The sequence below is a fragment of the Mycteria americana genome, chromosome 4 (assembly GCF_035582795.1).
Source record: "Mycteria americana isolate JAX WOST 10 ecotype Jacksonville Zoo and Gardens chromosome 4, USCA_MyAme_1.0, whole genome shotgun sequence".
NCBI lineage: Eukaryota > Metazoa > Chordata > Aves > Ciconiiformes > Ciconiidae > Mycteria > Mycteria americana.
Window position 1 is genome coordinate 10,548,090 of NC_134368.1, and position 16,485 is coordinate 10,564,574.

The 16,485-nt window shown below is 40.3% G+C and overlaps 1 protein-coding gene across 3 annotated transcripts in view; it reads right to left on the reverse strand.

Moving 5' to 3' along the window:
- Positions 1 to 134: 134 nt before the first annotated feature.
- MXD4 (MAX dimerization protein 4) overlaps positions 135 to 16,485 on the reverse strand; it is a 39,855-nt gene continuing 23,504 nt past the window's right edge. For all 3 annotated transcript variants that reach the window (XM_075499618.1, XM_075499620.1, XM_075499619.1), the window contains exons 4-6: positions 7,668 to 7,782; positions 4,478 to 4,637; positions 135 to 3,491 (exon numbers count right to left, since the gene is read on the reverse strand). In XM_075499618.1, coding sequence (XP_075355733.1) covers positions 3,343 to 3,491; positions 4,478 to 4,637; positions 7,668 to 7,782 — 424 coding nt within the window. In that variant the 3' untranslated portion in view covers positions 135 to 3,342. The remainder of the gene's footprint in view (positions 3,492 to 4,477; positions 4,638 to 7,667; positions 7,783 to 16,485) is intronic.

Here is a 16,485-nt window from a genome sequence, read left to right on the forward strand (position 1 = left end):
AAGACCTAGCAGCCCTGTAATCTTGTCCCTATTCCTTCTTTTCCTATGTGGTAATTGCAGAGAAAATAGATTAACTGAGCAGTGGTATCTCCCCACCTGCTAAAAGCACAGTCACGACACAAAACGGCAGAGCAGCCAAGGCGGTTGGTAGTATTTAATCCTGCAGCAAGCAGTATGCTTTTTGCAGTCACCTTGTGATTACAGATACAGTCGCGCGCGCGCGCACACACGGATGCATGCATGCATGCACACACACGGAGCACACACACAAATATCCACCTTAAAAAAATTAATAAAAATAGAACACTATTTGCATCCCAAGGTGCTATGGCCACAGGTAGCGCTGCGCTGGCTGCTCAGTCGCAGGTGAATCACACCCCTAAAGGAATGTCAGAACCCCGACTGTCACCACGGGTCGGCCGGGGCAGGGCTGGACTGCAGCACTGCTCGGGGGGGCAGGCAGACGCCCAAAACAGCCGCCAAACCCGACGCTTAAAACAGTTGTGCCATTGCCTTCAACTGGGTGGCTTCTCTCCGAGCTGCAGAAAAGGGGGCTGTGCCTGAAAATACCACCTTAAATTGGGCTGTACTTGAGGGAGAATGACACAGGCAGTATGGTGTCATTTTTCTTTACCGGCATAACAGCCCCCAGCTGTAATAACTGAAAAAGTAAAAACAAATAAACCCTTTTTATTTCCACTCAAGATTATTCGAGTAATTTTTATTGAAAATATAAGATCTACAAAGCCATGGATACCCAGCGTGGAAGAACTCATTAAGTTAGCACATTCATCTTTAAAAGGAAAATTTCAGGTTGACCTAAGGTACAATAATGTTCAATTTAAAATCTCGTTTTTCCTTCTGTAAGTTTCAAATCTCTTTTCATTAGGAGGTTCTGTGCAAGAGCTGCTTGTCATGAAAGGAAACACTTTACAATTCATGAATGTGTTCATTATATAATAAATGAACAGCAACAATATACTAGCCTTTTTTTTTTCCTGTTAACAGTCGTGTGTTAAAGTAAACTCTTATTTTTTTTTCCATGATTTGGAAATTAGTTACATATGCACCAAAGGAGCTAGTAATTTCTGCTGCTTGTCAGCTACACACAATGAGTATATTGCTGTGTGCTTTCCCCAACAATGAGGATTTTAGTAATATGCAAGGTGTATAGAACATAATACCAAAACCTGCATCACAGAAAAGGTTAATTGTTTTCTTATTCAGCTGCCAGAGTTTATAACCTTAGGCCCCTCCCCAGAGCCAAAGTAGGGGTGGCCATCCATTAGGTTATGTAAATTAAATGTATACGTTTTCCTTGTTGGCAAGTTCCAAGCAGTAAGCGAGAGTGCAAACAAGGATCTGTAAGCTGCCACAAAATGTATTCATATTTCTACTCCGTGTTGTAAGAGCCAAAGGGAGGACACGTTTATGTCAGATGTTGAAAGAACAACTGAATCTTTGTTTTTGATCATTCTGGTCAGTCTGTCATGAGGTCTTGTATCCGAATGCTAAAAATGGCACCACACTTGGACATCCCATAGCCTTACACAGTACGTTTGTGTTTCCCTAGCCACTGAGCACTGGTCTCACAGAGACCCTGACTTTATAAGCTAACAAAAAATAGATTCGGGTGCTGAAGAATCCAAGGGAGGGCTCATACAAAGACAATTAACCCTCACACCAAAACCTAATTTTAGGATTTTACTTAAAGCCACACTGAATCAGTTGTGAGAGGCTGAAGATATAAATACACCTCTCTGCTTCATCCGTAAGGAGGTGGACAACTGACCATTCGAACAGAGGGTCTTGAAACAAAGCTTAGTTGTCCTTTAAACAATGAAAAGGAGAGGCATACATAAATGGTCACCAAGGCACAATATGACAAAGGTGAAGAGTCCCTGAGACTCTGGTCTGGGTCTGTACCATTCCCCTCCCTATACAAGTAAATGAGAACATTTAGGAAAATATAATACAAAATCTCTTACAGGAAATATAGACTACACTTGCTAAAATCACTTCCCTAAAAGTGTTTATAGCTTTTTTCTTTTTTTCCTTTTTTCTTTTTTTTTTTTCTTTTTTTTTTTTCTTCTTTTTTTTTTAAAAGACCTTCTTTAAACAGATAATGCAAAGACTGGTCCATTTTTTCTTACCCGGCAAGCCAAGCTCTAATGACTTCACTAAGCAGAAGTTGTATTAAAATACATCTTCATAGTATTGCTACAATTTGGGTAAATACGTTCTGAACAGCTTGATGAGTACTAAATAAACTTTGCTGTTTTACAGCATACATTTTAATTTTTTTGCACGTTTTTAAGAATAGAAAATACAATTATAGTGTGCAAAAGAAAAAAAAGATTAATTATCTTCTAGCTGAATACTGTAATTTTAAGCCATGCCTTCCATAAAAATGTATTGACATGTGTAAATAGAAGAAAAGAAAAAAAATACAAGCAAACAGAGATTTCATTTCCTTGCAAGGAAAGATTAACTATCACAAACTGGATCACTTGAGTTCTGTATTCTTCAGACAAAGAAATGAAAAAAACAACGCAAAAACCCACTGAAATGCTTCAAACGTCATCCCTTCCACGATAACAGGTTAGAATTGCAGTGTTGCTTTCTGCTACTCCCGTTACCATGGACAGAATGACTTGCTGCTGGTTGGATATTGAATACAAAAAAGCAAAAGAAAGTTGAGATCATCCCACATGAAGTCATTATTAGAGCTGGCTTTTCCCCCGTTTTGAAGTACAGTAGTGACTTGTAAATATGACCTTTTCTAAAGATCATCTGAGATTTGAAGATTTATCTGCCTGCTTCACCCAAACAACAACTGCTGAAAGAATTTACTCTATAGAGCCCGCTATACAGCGTTCAAAATGTTTTGGTTTTTTTTCATGAAAAAATACCACAAAAAGTAGTTTTAGGTTTTCGTAGCTCCCAATCACTAACACATTGTAGATTCCATTTATTCTTCCGTGTTTGAAATGGTTTCTGCAAAATCAAAATAACTGTCAAACTCCCTTACGCCACGCTTCCAACAGGTTGAATTTAATACTTCTTGAATGGAATGACATAACTTATTTTCTTTAATTTGCAGTATGGCTACATCAAGCTAGCTTTAAGTCACAACTGTACCTAACCACAGTTCTCTGCAGCAAACCCATGATTTACAATATCTAATATTGTGGTTACAGTGCAGGGAACCGTGGGTAAGAAACCTCCATGTCAGAGTACTGTGGTTGGGGTTTCCCGGAAGAGTGGCAGTTGACACCTCTGGAATATTCATATATAAGTGCTTCAGTCAGATGGTCCTGAGTTGAACGGGTAACTCAGGCACTATGAGAGCCTGGCATTCAGTCTGCGGGAATGTGTGTAACCTCCGTCACTCGAACCGCTTTGCAAACTGTAGTGGTCTTCAGCATCACTGGCACTTCCAATACTGTCCATTTCACCTGGAGTAAACTCCATTCCTTCAATGTCTACCTCTAAAGAAAACATAAGAAGGCACATTTTCAGAAAGGCAGTGGTTGTAGCGGGTAATCATGGGCCAGTAATGCCTGTGTCAATCAATGTTCAGGTGAAACCTGAATCATACTTCATTTTCTGTAATTAAACAAAAAAACACTGCAACAGTAATTCCTGACGAAAGGATGATCTTGTCCACTGGAGAACTAAAATCCCTTCTGTCCTCATCCTCATAAATATACTGCATGACATCAATACCAAATGCTGTCACAGAACCATTCCAACCTGTGCCTAGACACTGATCTTAAAACAAAAGAAAACCCTCGGACGCCACAATACTGCAGCACCCTTCGTGGTATTTCCAACCTATACAGGGGTCGGCTAGCAGTGACCGTGGTGTAGCCATCTGTCCACTGGTAGCTGCACTGTGACCGGCAGCTCAGCTCCCAGAGGCCCCGAAAAAGTCAGCCTGGGCGAGTGGTCAGGCACAGAAAAACTTCAAATGAGAAAATGAGAAATGGTGACAGGCAGCTCGAAGAGCTCTGTCTTAAATGAGAACCAAATGTAGAGAACACTTGGTGATTGTTACACAGAAAATATTTTAAAGTTTCACAATAAATTATGTAGAATTAATTTATTCACACAAATGAATTAAGACCAATAAGATTTTTTTTTCCAAGAAGAAAATAGTATGCCAGCCTTACCAATAATTACACTAAAAAATTCAGAATATTAAATGGGAATGGTTTAAAAAAGTGGCAAAAGCATGTGCAGTATAAATAGCTTTAAAAATACATGCAATATTAATAGCTTCAAAACTGATTAGAAAAAAGAAAGTTTTTCAAATAATGTAAAAAAGATGCAGTTGTTTTTTATTCTGCAAATCTCATAATGGAACAATTTTGTCTGGGTTTTGTTGAAAGCTTGATTTTAGTTCTAAATAATGTTTTCTTTCCTTTTCCTTCCTGCTCCTGCAACTCCCTTTGGGAAGCTCTCGTTCAATTACCTTGTTCAGAGTCAGTGGATATTGTTGATCCCATACTGTCAGTGCGGATACGCTCCATGCCCTGCACGGATAGCTGCTCCAATCTGCGTTTGAGGTAGCGGTGTTCCCGCTGTAATTGTTCTTTAATATTTAGAGCTTTTCGGTCCTGTTCTTCCAATTTCTTAAAGGGAGAGAAAAGACAGTAAGCTGACGGTTTTTACTCATGTTAAAACATAAGTAACCTAAGATCTTTTCATAAACAGTAATTTTAAAACAAATTTTAAAACAACTTACATTTAAAAAATGAATTTAAAATTAAATTTCAATTAAATTAAATTTAAAAAAATATTTTTTTGTTACCATTCTGCAGAGATCAGTTCAATTTAAGCTGGCTAGGCCACAGCTGAATTTGTTTCACAATAAGATACATGCATATGGGGAGGAGGAGGGGAATCCCGAATTATTGTTGCCTCGGTTGTGGGGAATATTTAAATAATTTTGTCAGGCAAAACTGGCATCATCTTTGTCAACCAGAGCGCAGCTCAGGTTTCAGTCAGAACGTAACGCCTCTTTCGGTGAAATAACAGACTTATTACCATAAAGGAACCCTGCGAGCCTCCTGAATGCTCTCCCTCCTACCACAGGCCATGGAAATTTTTACCATTTAAAAAGCTTCATTAACAATAAGCAGTATTAATTATATATAGTAGGAGGAATTTACTAACAATTCTCTGTATTCTTGCATTTTTTTTCCTTGAACTTCTGCAGAGCAAATGTGATGATTCTGTGATAACCTCCTACCAAATCAGTGGTATTAGTCCAAAGCTGCTCAGCAAACAGCCTGTGAAAGGATCCTTCCACACATCTACCTAAAATCTCCCCTCTGCTTGAATAAAAGAAGGTATTAATTTTGGAAATAAAAAGAATACTTCACACCTGGTAAAATGTGCGGCACTGTTGGTCCCAATGCAGTAACAGAAATAGTATCTTTTAAGATTTCAACTGAACCCTCTTCCAAATCACTGATAGCCATTTAAAAAAACTGACTATATAATTAGGGAAGAAAGTGTAATGAGTATGATGGGATCAAAAGCAGGAAGGACACACAAACCAAACCACCTTACAGTATTTAAACAAATTATCTAACTGATGAAGTAAATTACAGGTTGTAGCAGTAAAAGCACTTGTAAGAAAGACCAAATCTCTCTGTGAGCTGTGTTTACACGACCACTGAGATTTAGGAGATGTGCAGGGAGTGAATACAGCTGCTGACCATTCCTCCCTACAGTCTGAATGAACCTATGCTTGGTTTTCTGAGGAGAGCAGGGTGGGACAGTGCACAGCAAACCACAAGCAAAACAATTTCAGAGATTTTGCTGTTCCAATGCAAGTCTGAGAGCAAAAGTATTTACCTTTGAAAAATTAATTGACACTATTGAACTGGGCAGTTTCCTGGCTGAATGAAATCTATCTTCTGCAGCCTTGTGTTAAGCCCCCTCCCAGGCAATACACTACGTAGATATGCATCATGCGTGGATACACAACATTATAATAAGAAAAAGGGTTGGTACATCCACGTACACAACAAACCAAATGTGCCCAATTGATCAGATTTCCTTTTCCTGTATTTTCCTGGCTGCAATCCCAAACTCTAACAACTATTTTAGGAATGAACTCAGTGATTCATGTCCAGGAGACTCAAAACCGTCCAATCTTTCAGGGCAAGTTTCGATATATGGGGGGGGGTGTGCGTGTGAAAAGTTCAAAATTAATGACTGTATTAGAAATGGCAGACAGGCATTGGCATGCTCTGGCAGTGCAGCGGGGAGGTAGCTGACCTGATGAAGAGGAGCAATTAAGTGGCAATCCAGTTAGGGTAGGTTCAGTTAAAATCTTAAAAAGAAAGCTAAACTTCAGTTTCAGTTTTCAGAAAATGAGTACTTGGTACCATGCACGATGGACTTGGAAAGAATCTGTTCCTAGCTTTCTTTATCAGCAGCTGAAATGGTAACTACATGGCTAATCTCTCACACTTGCCACTTGTAAAAACAGTTTTTCAATTTGTATGCATAAGCCCATGATAGGGGGGCAGCCCAAGACAAAAACCACATGCAGTGCCTTTCACGCGTGTTAGCCTGAATTATAAACAAGAGGCCAAAATCTCAAATGGTAGAAACAGGGGTTGCCCAGCTGGAGTAAGTGTGCTTACAAGAGCTGAAAAAGTAGCTCAGTAAACTTGTTCACAAGAATGGTTTTGCTTAAATTAATCTTTAATACTTCATATGAATTACACCCATTTCTGCAACTGCAGTGAATCTTAATGCTGTACAACAGCAGGCCGTTCTCCAAAATACTCCAAGATTACTGGCAGTGTTCAACCTCTCTTGACACTTTTCTTGACCTGTTTCCCTATAACATGGAAAAAATGCCAGATGAATAATTACAGTCCCGGACACAGCACCACAAACCTGTTCTTTAACTTTTACATTTAAATACTTGTTTGTCTTATTTCTGTGCATAACCCCATTCCCCTGAAAACCACGACAGTGAAAATGGGAGTGAAGGTGCCTTTGGAGAGAGGAGGCCTGAGGAATAATTCCCTTTGAATTACCTGTGCAAATGTATAACCTGTACTGCTGCTGGATCACAGGTGAGATTTTGTTTTAAACTTGTTACACACGAGAAACATGCAAGGGGAGCAGCAACTAACAGGAGATTGCAATTCATTTTTGGTTTCTTTTAAATGATTGTCAAACGCTCCAGGATCTGGTCATCAAAATGTGGGATGGGGATAAGGCTTACTAGTAGCTATAATCCCTTTGACTCCATTAGTTTTTTTGATCATGAATAGATCTGGCTTTTTACATTGCAGTCAGTGCAGTACAATGCTACTTTGCTCAGTCCTTAAAAAATAAATCAAAGAACAGCCTTGATACATATATATTCTTTTTTAAATACAAGGTAAAGCACTAATAACTAAGCAGAAATCACAGAATCACCATTTTTTATATGTCTGAGACTGCAGGGTAAATTGCAAAACACAAAACCTTGATACTGTGACTGAAATCCTTGCAACTAATAAAGGCCAATATACCCAGAAGATTGGACATATGGATACAGATTCTGTGTGAAAATTAGTTTCCTCTCTATGGATACACATTCTGGAAGATTCTGCTTTAAAAGAAATAAAAATATGGATGAATGTTTTTACCTTGATATGCATCTTAGCTCTTTTCAACAGACTTAGAGTGGTGTGTCTGGTGCTGTCCGGCCCGAGAGGCACAAGCTGTTTTAGCTGTTCCAAATATAGCCGGAGTTTAGCCCGCCTGAAATTATTAAAAACGAAGAGCGTTGTAGTAAAGTTGCACCCGAACAGCATATCCTATATGCAAACACCATCTGTTTGCAGGATCTCTGTGCAGAACTCAGTTCAACGGTGGCTTCCTTTCCCCTCCCTTTGGCAAAGTTTCAGACCGAAAGGTCACTTGAAATGCAGTAATGCTGCTTGGCACGTTCAGATAGTAGTTTCATACCTATATTTCAAAGCAGTTTGCTCAGCCTGGTTAGTCCCATCTTAACAAAGGGAGAGTACGCTCAGAGATCTGAGAAATCCAGGCAAGGCTGCACACTGAATTCATGACTGGGTATGGAAGAAAAACTGGGACTTCACTCCAACCCAGTCATTTTCTCAGGCAGAGATGGAACTGCGGGAGGGAGCAGGGAGGCTGCAGACCCGGATTCCCCTCTCCCCCATTAGCCCTGCCTGATGTGATAGATGTGCTCCTGCTACACAAGGCAAGGGCATCTATGCAGCTCTGCCCAGCTCCAAGGTGCTTCCAGCCATGGTTTATCAATATATTGTTAACAGGGAAGTCCTGATCCCCCTTCTCCTCCCATCTACTGACCCACAGTCTCCCCAAGAAGGAGACATTCCTCCTCTCACCGTACAGCCAGCACAACCTTTATTACACACGAGAGAAAACAGTTCCAGCCATATTGGGTCCTGCTTTCTCCATTATTCCTTTGCAAGTATCACTACTGCTGCTCTCAACTCTCTCTCCTGTGACATTAAATCCTTCAGTAAAAAGAGGATAAACAAAGTGGTATTTCGACAGATACTCAGTTTCCAAACATTTGGTCTGTCTTTGAGAAAGAAGCTGGCAATACAATAGTCCATGAAGCAGTTGCTTCAACTGTCCAAAACAAGGCAGTGGCAAACCAACGACAGTGTGTGAGTGTGTTTCTACAGTTAAATCCAAAAGAAAATCCCTCCTGGTTTTAATGCACAATTCTTGAACAGGAATCCATATGAAATCACCCTTCAGTTTTGCAATGAGATAGAAATAGATGTGGAAGCGCTTACACAAGCAACATCTCTAATATTTTCCTTTCTGCTAGTCTGTTACAGATTGAACAAAGCGATGACCTGGAGCATGCCAACATCCCTCACAAAGCAGTAGTAATAAGTGAAGCGGACCACCAGTGTGAGATGAATAATCATCTTTTTCAAATCTGCTCGATGCTGCATGAAGGAAACAAACTTTGCAGGAAATTTAACACTTCTGGTCAAGAATGAACTTTCTTTTGAACAATCAGTTCAGAGCAAGAATTCAGCATCAGTGTTTGAAATGCAGCTGAAGAGAGTTTAATATGCACCAAATGACAAATTACACATGTGTAATTGGAATGATTAGTGCAATGGGAAAACAACCTGAGAATTAATGGGGAAAAAACCCAAAGCAAAATAAAATCTAATTAAAATACAGTACAGTAATGACTACACACTCACACACTTAGTTCTGGCTGCCTATAAATCAGCAATGTAGTAGGTAGGAAATCAAAGAGCATTTCTATACAATTGTTTATTCTTTCTTCAAGCCACTTAGGGAAAAAGGAATATTGGTGAAAATGTGATTCTCAAGAGAAAACTGATGACAGATTTTTTATTTAGGCCTGGGGTTTGTTTTTAAATATAAGGCTCTAAACCATCTAAATGCTTTAATTTAAACAACAGCAACAAAGACTGGGGTAAGTATTCACAAAAACAGCCCCATCAGATCGCAGAGTGCCCCTATGCCTGCTAACTTAAACTGCGACATTGATCTTTAGGGACTAAAGATCCTAAATACCAGAATTAGGGACTACTGGTATTTATACAGAAAATCCTAATCAGGTAAATTTTTATTTCTGTGTCTGTAACCTCTAAAAACTACCTGGCTGTTTTTGTGTTTTAAATAAACAAACTTGTTTCAGGGACTAAATTCAATTAATCTTTTTGGTTTTTAAATGGCCTCTAAATGCACACGCAATCATCTGCGTCACTCAGCACAACTTGGATGCAACTGTATTTAGACAGCTGACAAGAAAGTGGGGACTGAAGATAAAGGAGGATGTGGCAAGGAAGAGGACAAGAATAGTATCCAAGTAGTAAATAGAGAGTTAAATACATTGAAATGGAACGATCAATATACTTGCAGTAATTAAAAGTCTGATAAGGAATATACAGAGCTGTTGATCTGAGATCTACTTAATATTAATCCTGGAAAACGTTAATGAAACGAGACTACGTACTCAACTTATCTGCCTCTGTTACTATTGGAAGAAAGTCTGCTTATCACAGGGAGAAAATAAGGATTTAGTGCACTTCCTTACCATCAGCTGGGGAGTTAACAGAAACCTTACCAAGCTCCAGAGGGCACGGCTGTGTGTGTTTTTAAAGCACTAATTCTTTTATGTTATCTGCCAACCAGGTAAAGCAGGACTTTACAGAAATGCCGTGAAGGACAGGGGACTGAAGCTACGAAGAGTATTTTAACTGACCAATGAGAAGAATTAAAAAGAGCTAAATATAAAAAAAAAAGCTTTAAGGCATTCTCAGCACTAACAATTGCTAGCACTAAATATAATAAACACACTTACTAAAAGACCTGCTCTAACTTCACTTTTTTTTTTAAAGGGACTTTTTCTTTCATTTAATTACTCAGCACCTATGAATCCATTAAAGATTTTAATGCGTAAGCTTTATGTAGATCTTCACATAAATGCAGGTATCTTTATGTGGCTAATTCGTATATTATAACACAACAGCATAATCGATGGCATAGATTGTGAACATAAAAAAAAAGAAAACCAGCCCATCACAATTCCTGTGGTACTGGAGTAAATATCCCCACGTTTTTCATTTTGCACATCTTAGAAAAAAACGGTAAGAATGTAAGAAAACATTTCAGGCATGTTATGTTAACGGATCACACCAGCAGGAACAGGGGACTCAAACTTCACAGCAGATAAGTTGTCGCGTACAGACTCTGCCAGCACTAATGTCTCTCTTTTTCTGCAGGGACCTGACAGCTTTCGCTTTCCCTTGGCTGACTGTGACCGCCGGAGGAGGGATAGGCACTCAGAGGTAATCGCAGCCGGAGCTGCTTTGCGTTCTGCAGCTCATGCCTTAAATTCCACCTAGAAAAAAGCAAAAAAGCAGCCTGGTCTCAGAGCAACACGGTAGCGATCTCTGTGCACGAAATGTGGTTGAAGTTTGGTAATGATGCTTTGCTCTGGCTTCGAAACCTGACTGTTACACCTTCGCCCACACAAAGCATGGTGTCAGGCCAGGACACCAGTGCCTACAGAAGCGGGCGCTTTTCTCACCTCATGTGGATGCACAGAAATATCCCCTTCGTCACTGCTAGTGAATTTATCAGGGAAGGTAAGGATCTAAAACAAGCCATCCAAAATCTGAATCCTCAAACCTGCAGCTCTCCGTTTTGGGTACAGCCCCGTGCATGGAGAGGTGCACGTGGGTGACCCATCTCTGATTTACCACATTTTCCTTTCTGCCGGAAGATAAAGGGGTTTCAGATGTTCAAGGCCTCAGTGTTTCCCCATAAGCGAGCTCACAACACGCTCCTATAAATCTGCATTATAGCTCTTTTAATGCTTAATAAAAATGAATTACTAACCCCACAGACTTGGTCAGCGTTCCACAGTAGTGGCTATGTCCAGGAGCATGGTGGGTGGTTCATCACATTCACATAAAGGAGAATGTAACTTGTTGACAACTAATGTAACAGGTACCAGCTGGAACTCCCTTGAACTGGTTTTGAATCCATGAAAGCTGTGATGGGTGATACTAGCGGGTATTTCAGAACCAGTAACAAAATGAACCCTGGAGCCCCACAACTTGGAGGGACAGAGCAGCAACACAGTGTTGTTACGAATTTCCCCATAGTACGAGGACATCCACCAGAAAATCATTTGAAGACCACTCACTGACCTAGTCCTCAGAGACTCCGGTTTGCTTCAGTGCTCAGCTATGAAAAGGCAGAAGCAATGCAGGCCAGAGAAGCTACAGTTCACCACTTCTCCAAAAAAGGCTGCCATGGAAAAGTAAATTAAGATCTTTGACTCTAACCAATTTCAAAATTGTGCTAAATAAGTCAATTAGATAATGGTCAATAAGCTTCCCCGTATGTATGAAATCCCAGATGCAAATCCATTTTAGCACACCAAGAAATGGAATACTAAGATGCAGAGGAAAAAAAAAAGAAACAAAAAAGCCTATTGTTCACACTGGATAATCTTCATTACAAGGAAACTGCAACAATTCCAAGAAATTCCTACAACTACTTGATGGGTGGTTGCAATGGGAACAAAATACTTCTCAGTAGGGCCAAATAATATAACAAGAGGCAATGGTTGTGAATTGGGAGGTTCAGGACGGACAATAGGAAACTAATTTTTCACTGGGGCAGTGGTGCACAATCAGAATAGGTTGGCAGAAAAGCTGTAGAAGTGCCGTCCTTGGAGGTTTTTCAAGATGTACCCAGACAAAGCCATCACCATTCAGAGGTCCCTCCAATCAACATTTCTATAAGCATTTAAACCAGAGATTGCTTGTAAATCCGTTGACCTACAAGCATTTGACCTACAAGACTGCTCCCCATTCACGTAACAGAAAAATAAAATGCCAACTGTGTGACATAAACTTGTGCCAGTCTGATCGATACAGTGCTGGCAGGTTTGTGGAGTGACCCGATCCACCTGCAGTCTTTCCACAGAGGCTCTCCAGGGCTTTTTTAGGTCCAGCACAGCAGATAGAAATGGCCTGCAGCTAGTCAGACAGCAGATCCAGGCAAGTAATTGCCCAGTTTTTCGATAGCAGCAAAGGTGTGTTTCCTAAACCATACAAGTATAAATCTATAGACCTTATTTGTGGGAGGGAACAGCATCCATCCTTTATGCCACTGATCTGCACAAAGCCAGCTGGAAAGGCAAAGCCTTCCTTCGGCAAGTGCATGTCCGAAACAAGCTGCTTAGTCCTCAGTGTGGCATGCCTTAGAGAAATTAAATGGCCACAGACACTCATGAGTTTACAGCATGACAGTGAAACGCGTGCTTGTCGATCCGCCACATTCAAATACATTCAAAGTTTGTCACCCTGTGGGAAGTCCCACAACAGCTGTGGTCCACACCCACTCGCTCCTACTAGCAGATTGCCCAGTCAAGACATGGAGCTGTCTTGGCCATACTGGGAGGCATCTTAGAGCTGCAGCATCTCCAGCTGATGGGCGGCAAGGATCTGGAAGGCTAGGAAATGGACAAAAAGCCACTAAATGTCCTTATTCCCATACTGCATGCTCTGAATTTCCCTTCATGATGGCTCCAGCAGAAGTTGGCTGGGTTAGACAGGGTGTTGTTGCTTCAACACCCACCACCCAAAGTACCTCTCACACCATAGTGCATCACCGAAGCATGTATGGGCCTGAAACAATGCTTGCCTCACAAGAAGGCCCTAACTGTGCCTTCTGCAAGATGCTTTAATGCTAAAAATGCTTGCGTGGCTGAACACGTGTCTGTGTTTCAGATGTCCCAAATTTAGTCTACTAAACTAGCTGTGTGTACAGGAGGTTGACATAACTCTCGAATCAATTGCTAAATATACTTGCTTGGTGATGTTCTGAAAAGAAAAGGACACTATAGGTCAACCACTCAAATGACACTGAAAATGCAATCATTACAAGCCACCCTAGTGAGAACAACAGATATATTTGAAATAGATGCAAACATTAAAAATTCGTCATTTCTGTACGTTAACCACTTCAGTCCAAAAAGCAGACAGCCTCAGACCCTATCACAAGGCTAATTCAGTACAAATTTAATACAAACAAAACCCCCACTTCAAAGAATGTAAACCTATTTGAAATGAAACTAGAAGACATATTACAAACTGGGCAGAGTTACCCAAGCACTTCAGATTCCTTCTCTTGTTTCACATTTTTTTCCGCATTCAAACCTATCCTGGTCCTGGTGCTGTGCAATGAAGTTAACACACAAAGGATTAAATATAGAGAGTTACTAAATTTTTCATTGTTGCATAATGACTATGTAATCTGGCTTAATAATGTACATAGGGTAAAGTCAGAGAAAAATCTCTGCACCAAAAATTCACTTCCGGAGTCAAATGTTCTCCAGGTACATTGCAAACCAAAGTGGCCTGGGCTGAGCCCACAACTCTGGGTCAGAGACCCCTGTGGTGAACTAACGGTTGTGTTTTCCCCATAAAGAAAGATGATTTTATCTCCCTACCAGACATGAAATTCAGCATAAAATACAGAAGTGAGCTAACTGCAATTGTAAGATGCTCATGTTTTTACAGGAAGACTCTTCACAGTTTTATTTATGAAATGCAAATACTTGCGTACAGGGAGCACTCAAGTTTTAGAGAGATTCGGCAAACACAGAAGCTCAGGATCCTTTGTGACATGCACTGGTCAGGATGAACACAGACAGCATCATTATTCATAACCTTATCATTATTTCAAAGTTTTTGAGAAATGCAGACCAGCAGTAAAAACTTCCCCACTGCAACTTCAGGATTCACCTCCCACCAGGGTAAAATCAGAGAGAGGAACACTGCCTGGCCTCCAACTCCAACATCAACCCTTTCTTACTAGAGCTTGACACAGCAAGTCAAGATCTCTTAAGGGCTTCAGCTCTTTTTATTTTGTGCACAGTCACGCTCTTGAGCAATGACAGAATTTTGCTGCAAATGGCTTAAACAGTACTGAAAATTAAATGTATTCATATTATTTTGTATATTCCTGGGTATCATGGCCATACATATAATGTAGGTAAACACGTAATTATATACCCCACTCTGCTTAGTAGAAGTTGGTACTCAAGCATACTTGCCTCACTCCCCCTTAAGCTAACACTTTTCTTTAGGTGTCAGGAATGATATATTTACAGCTCTACAATACTTTTTATAACCTAGCAAAGATGATCCTGTACTAATTAAAACACATTTGTTTACAAAGGCATTTAAAGATATTATACATAAACTTCCATCTTAAGAAATCATAGAAATTCAATCATATAAAAATGGTTCTAAAGAAACCTATTTATTAATGGTCCAGACAGAATTTAGCATATCTTCAGCAAAATATTAAATACACTGGAAGATAACAACCCTTCCCCGAAGTATAAAATCCTGTCTGTTCCATAGTTATTTCAGTCAGAAACACTTTCAATACTTTCTAGTCTACAAAGGATACCTCAAACCCTTTTTTTTTTTCCAAAAGCGGCTCTAGCTCATACACGAGCTGCACAATCTATTTCAACTACAAAACAAATTTGCTTTAGTGAAAGGGAAAGAAAACCTCTTAGTATTAAAGCACCGTACCATAGCAAGGCACCCAGTGTGCCGATTGCTACGAGATGTGTGAAATGCTTGCTCACAGCTGAGTGCCTCGGAGTCAAAACCAGAAAATTCAGTAGCGCCCTTACTGCAAACCTCTTGGCTTTTTATCATCCAAGAAAAGATAAGCCAAACACCAGCGTTCTGCAATAGATGCCATTTTTTTTCCATATTAAGAACAAAATCCTGAAGTTTGTGCTGCAGTTGAAGATTCATCCAAGGTTTGTTCCACATGGCATTTTTTGCCTGTGTCTAACACCTCATAGAGGCCTCTGCAACTAAATTCAGCAGCAAAGCCCAGGAAGGCACTGTGGCAACTAACAGGCAAAAAAAGCTGCGAGTGCCTAATTGCAGTGATTGTTAAGTGAATTAAATGCAACAGCCCTACAATCGGTGCAACCGCCTGCTTTATTTACTTATTAACTAGGAGTTTCATCCTCTATATGTGTTTTCAGTGTGCTGAATATTTTTGTGCATCTGTTTTGCTAAATTGAAACCAGCCAGATAGCTTTAGCAGCCAGGTAGCTGGTGGTCTTGGAGTACCTCTGAAGTATCCAAACACAAGACATAACTGCCTACGAAGGCAATGGCTGCAAGCGTATCTTACCATCACTAGCTTTCAAAGAGTCAGTGCTGCTATGAACTATCTGCAAGTTTTCATGTGAATACTGCTCAGAAATGTCTGGTGCTGTTCCTAACACTAAGGAAGATGGAAGAAAACCTCTGCTGCCTGTTATACAGCTTACCATTTCAATGTTTTGTGCATTTTATCACTCTGAAAAATATTTAAGTTCTCTATTTCGCTATATATAAATGCATGCTGCAGTATTCACAGTGCATTTTATTTACTTTCACTTAGTGCCACTTCAGCCCACTTGCTGAGCCAAGACTCCACACTTTAACTTTGCCTTTTTACATTCCAAAAGTTGCCGCTTGTTCACGTTTTAGAACATATGCATGGAACCAGAACTTATTCCTACATCTTTCAGCAAACTAAGTTCAGGGAAGGATCTGCAGTGCCACAAATGTATGCATTTTTGGCCAGCTAAGCCTCTTGGCAGCAGCATGCAGAAAGGTAGCTGGGATGCAAGCCGGGGACAGGTGAATACTGGCTGGCCTGCGAGAGGGAAGCTGCTGACTCCCAAGAGAGGGGATGCCTGGCAGACCTTGCTGCCCATGTTGCCCTCTTCCCCTCGCCCTCCTTTCCCCATCCCTCTAGTAGCTCCCTGCTGAGTGCAATGACAGCTGCCTGTCCTAAATTACAAGCGCTGGGCTACAGCAACGTTTCTTCACCTCTCAAAATGCCTACATGCCAACATTGATGCTCCTTGTG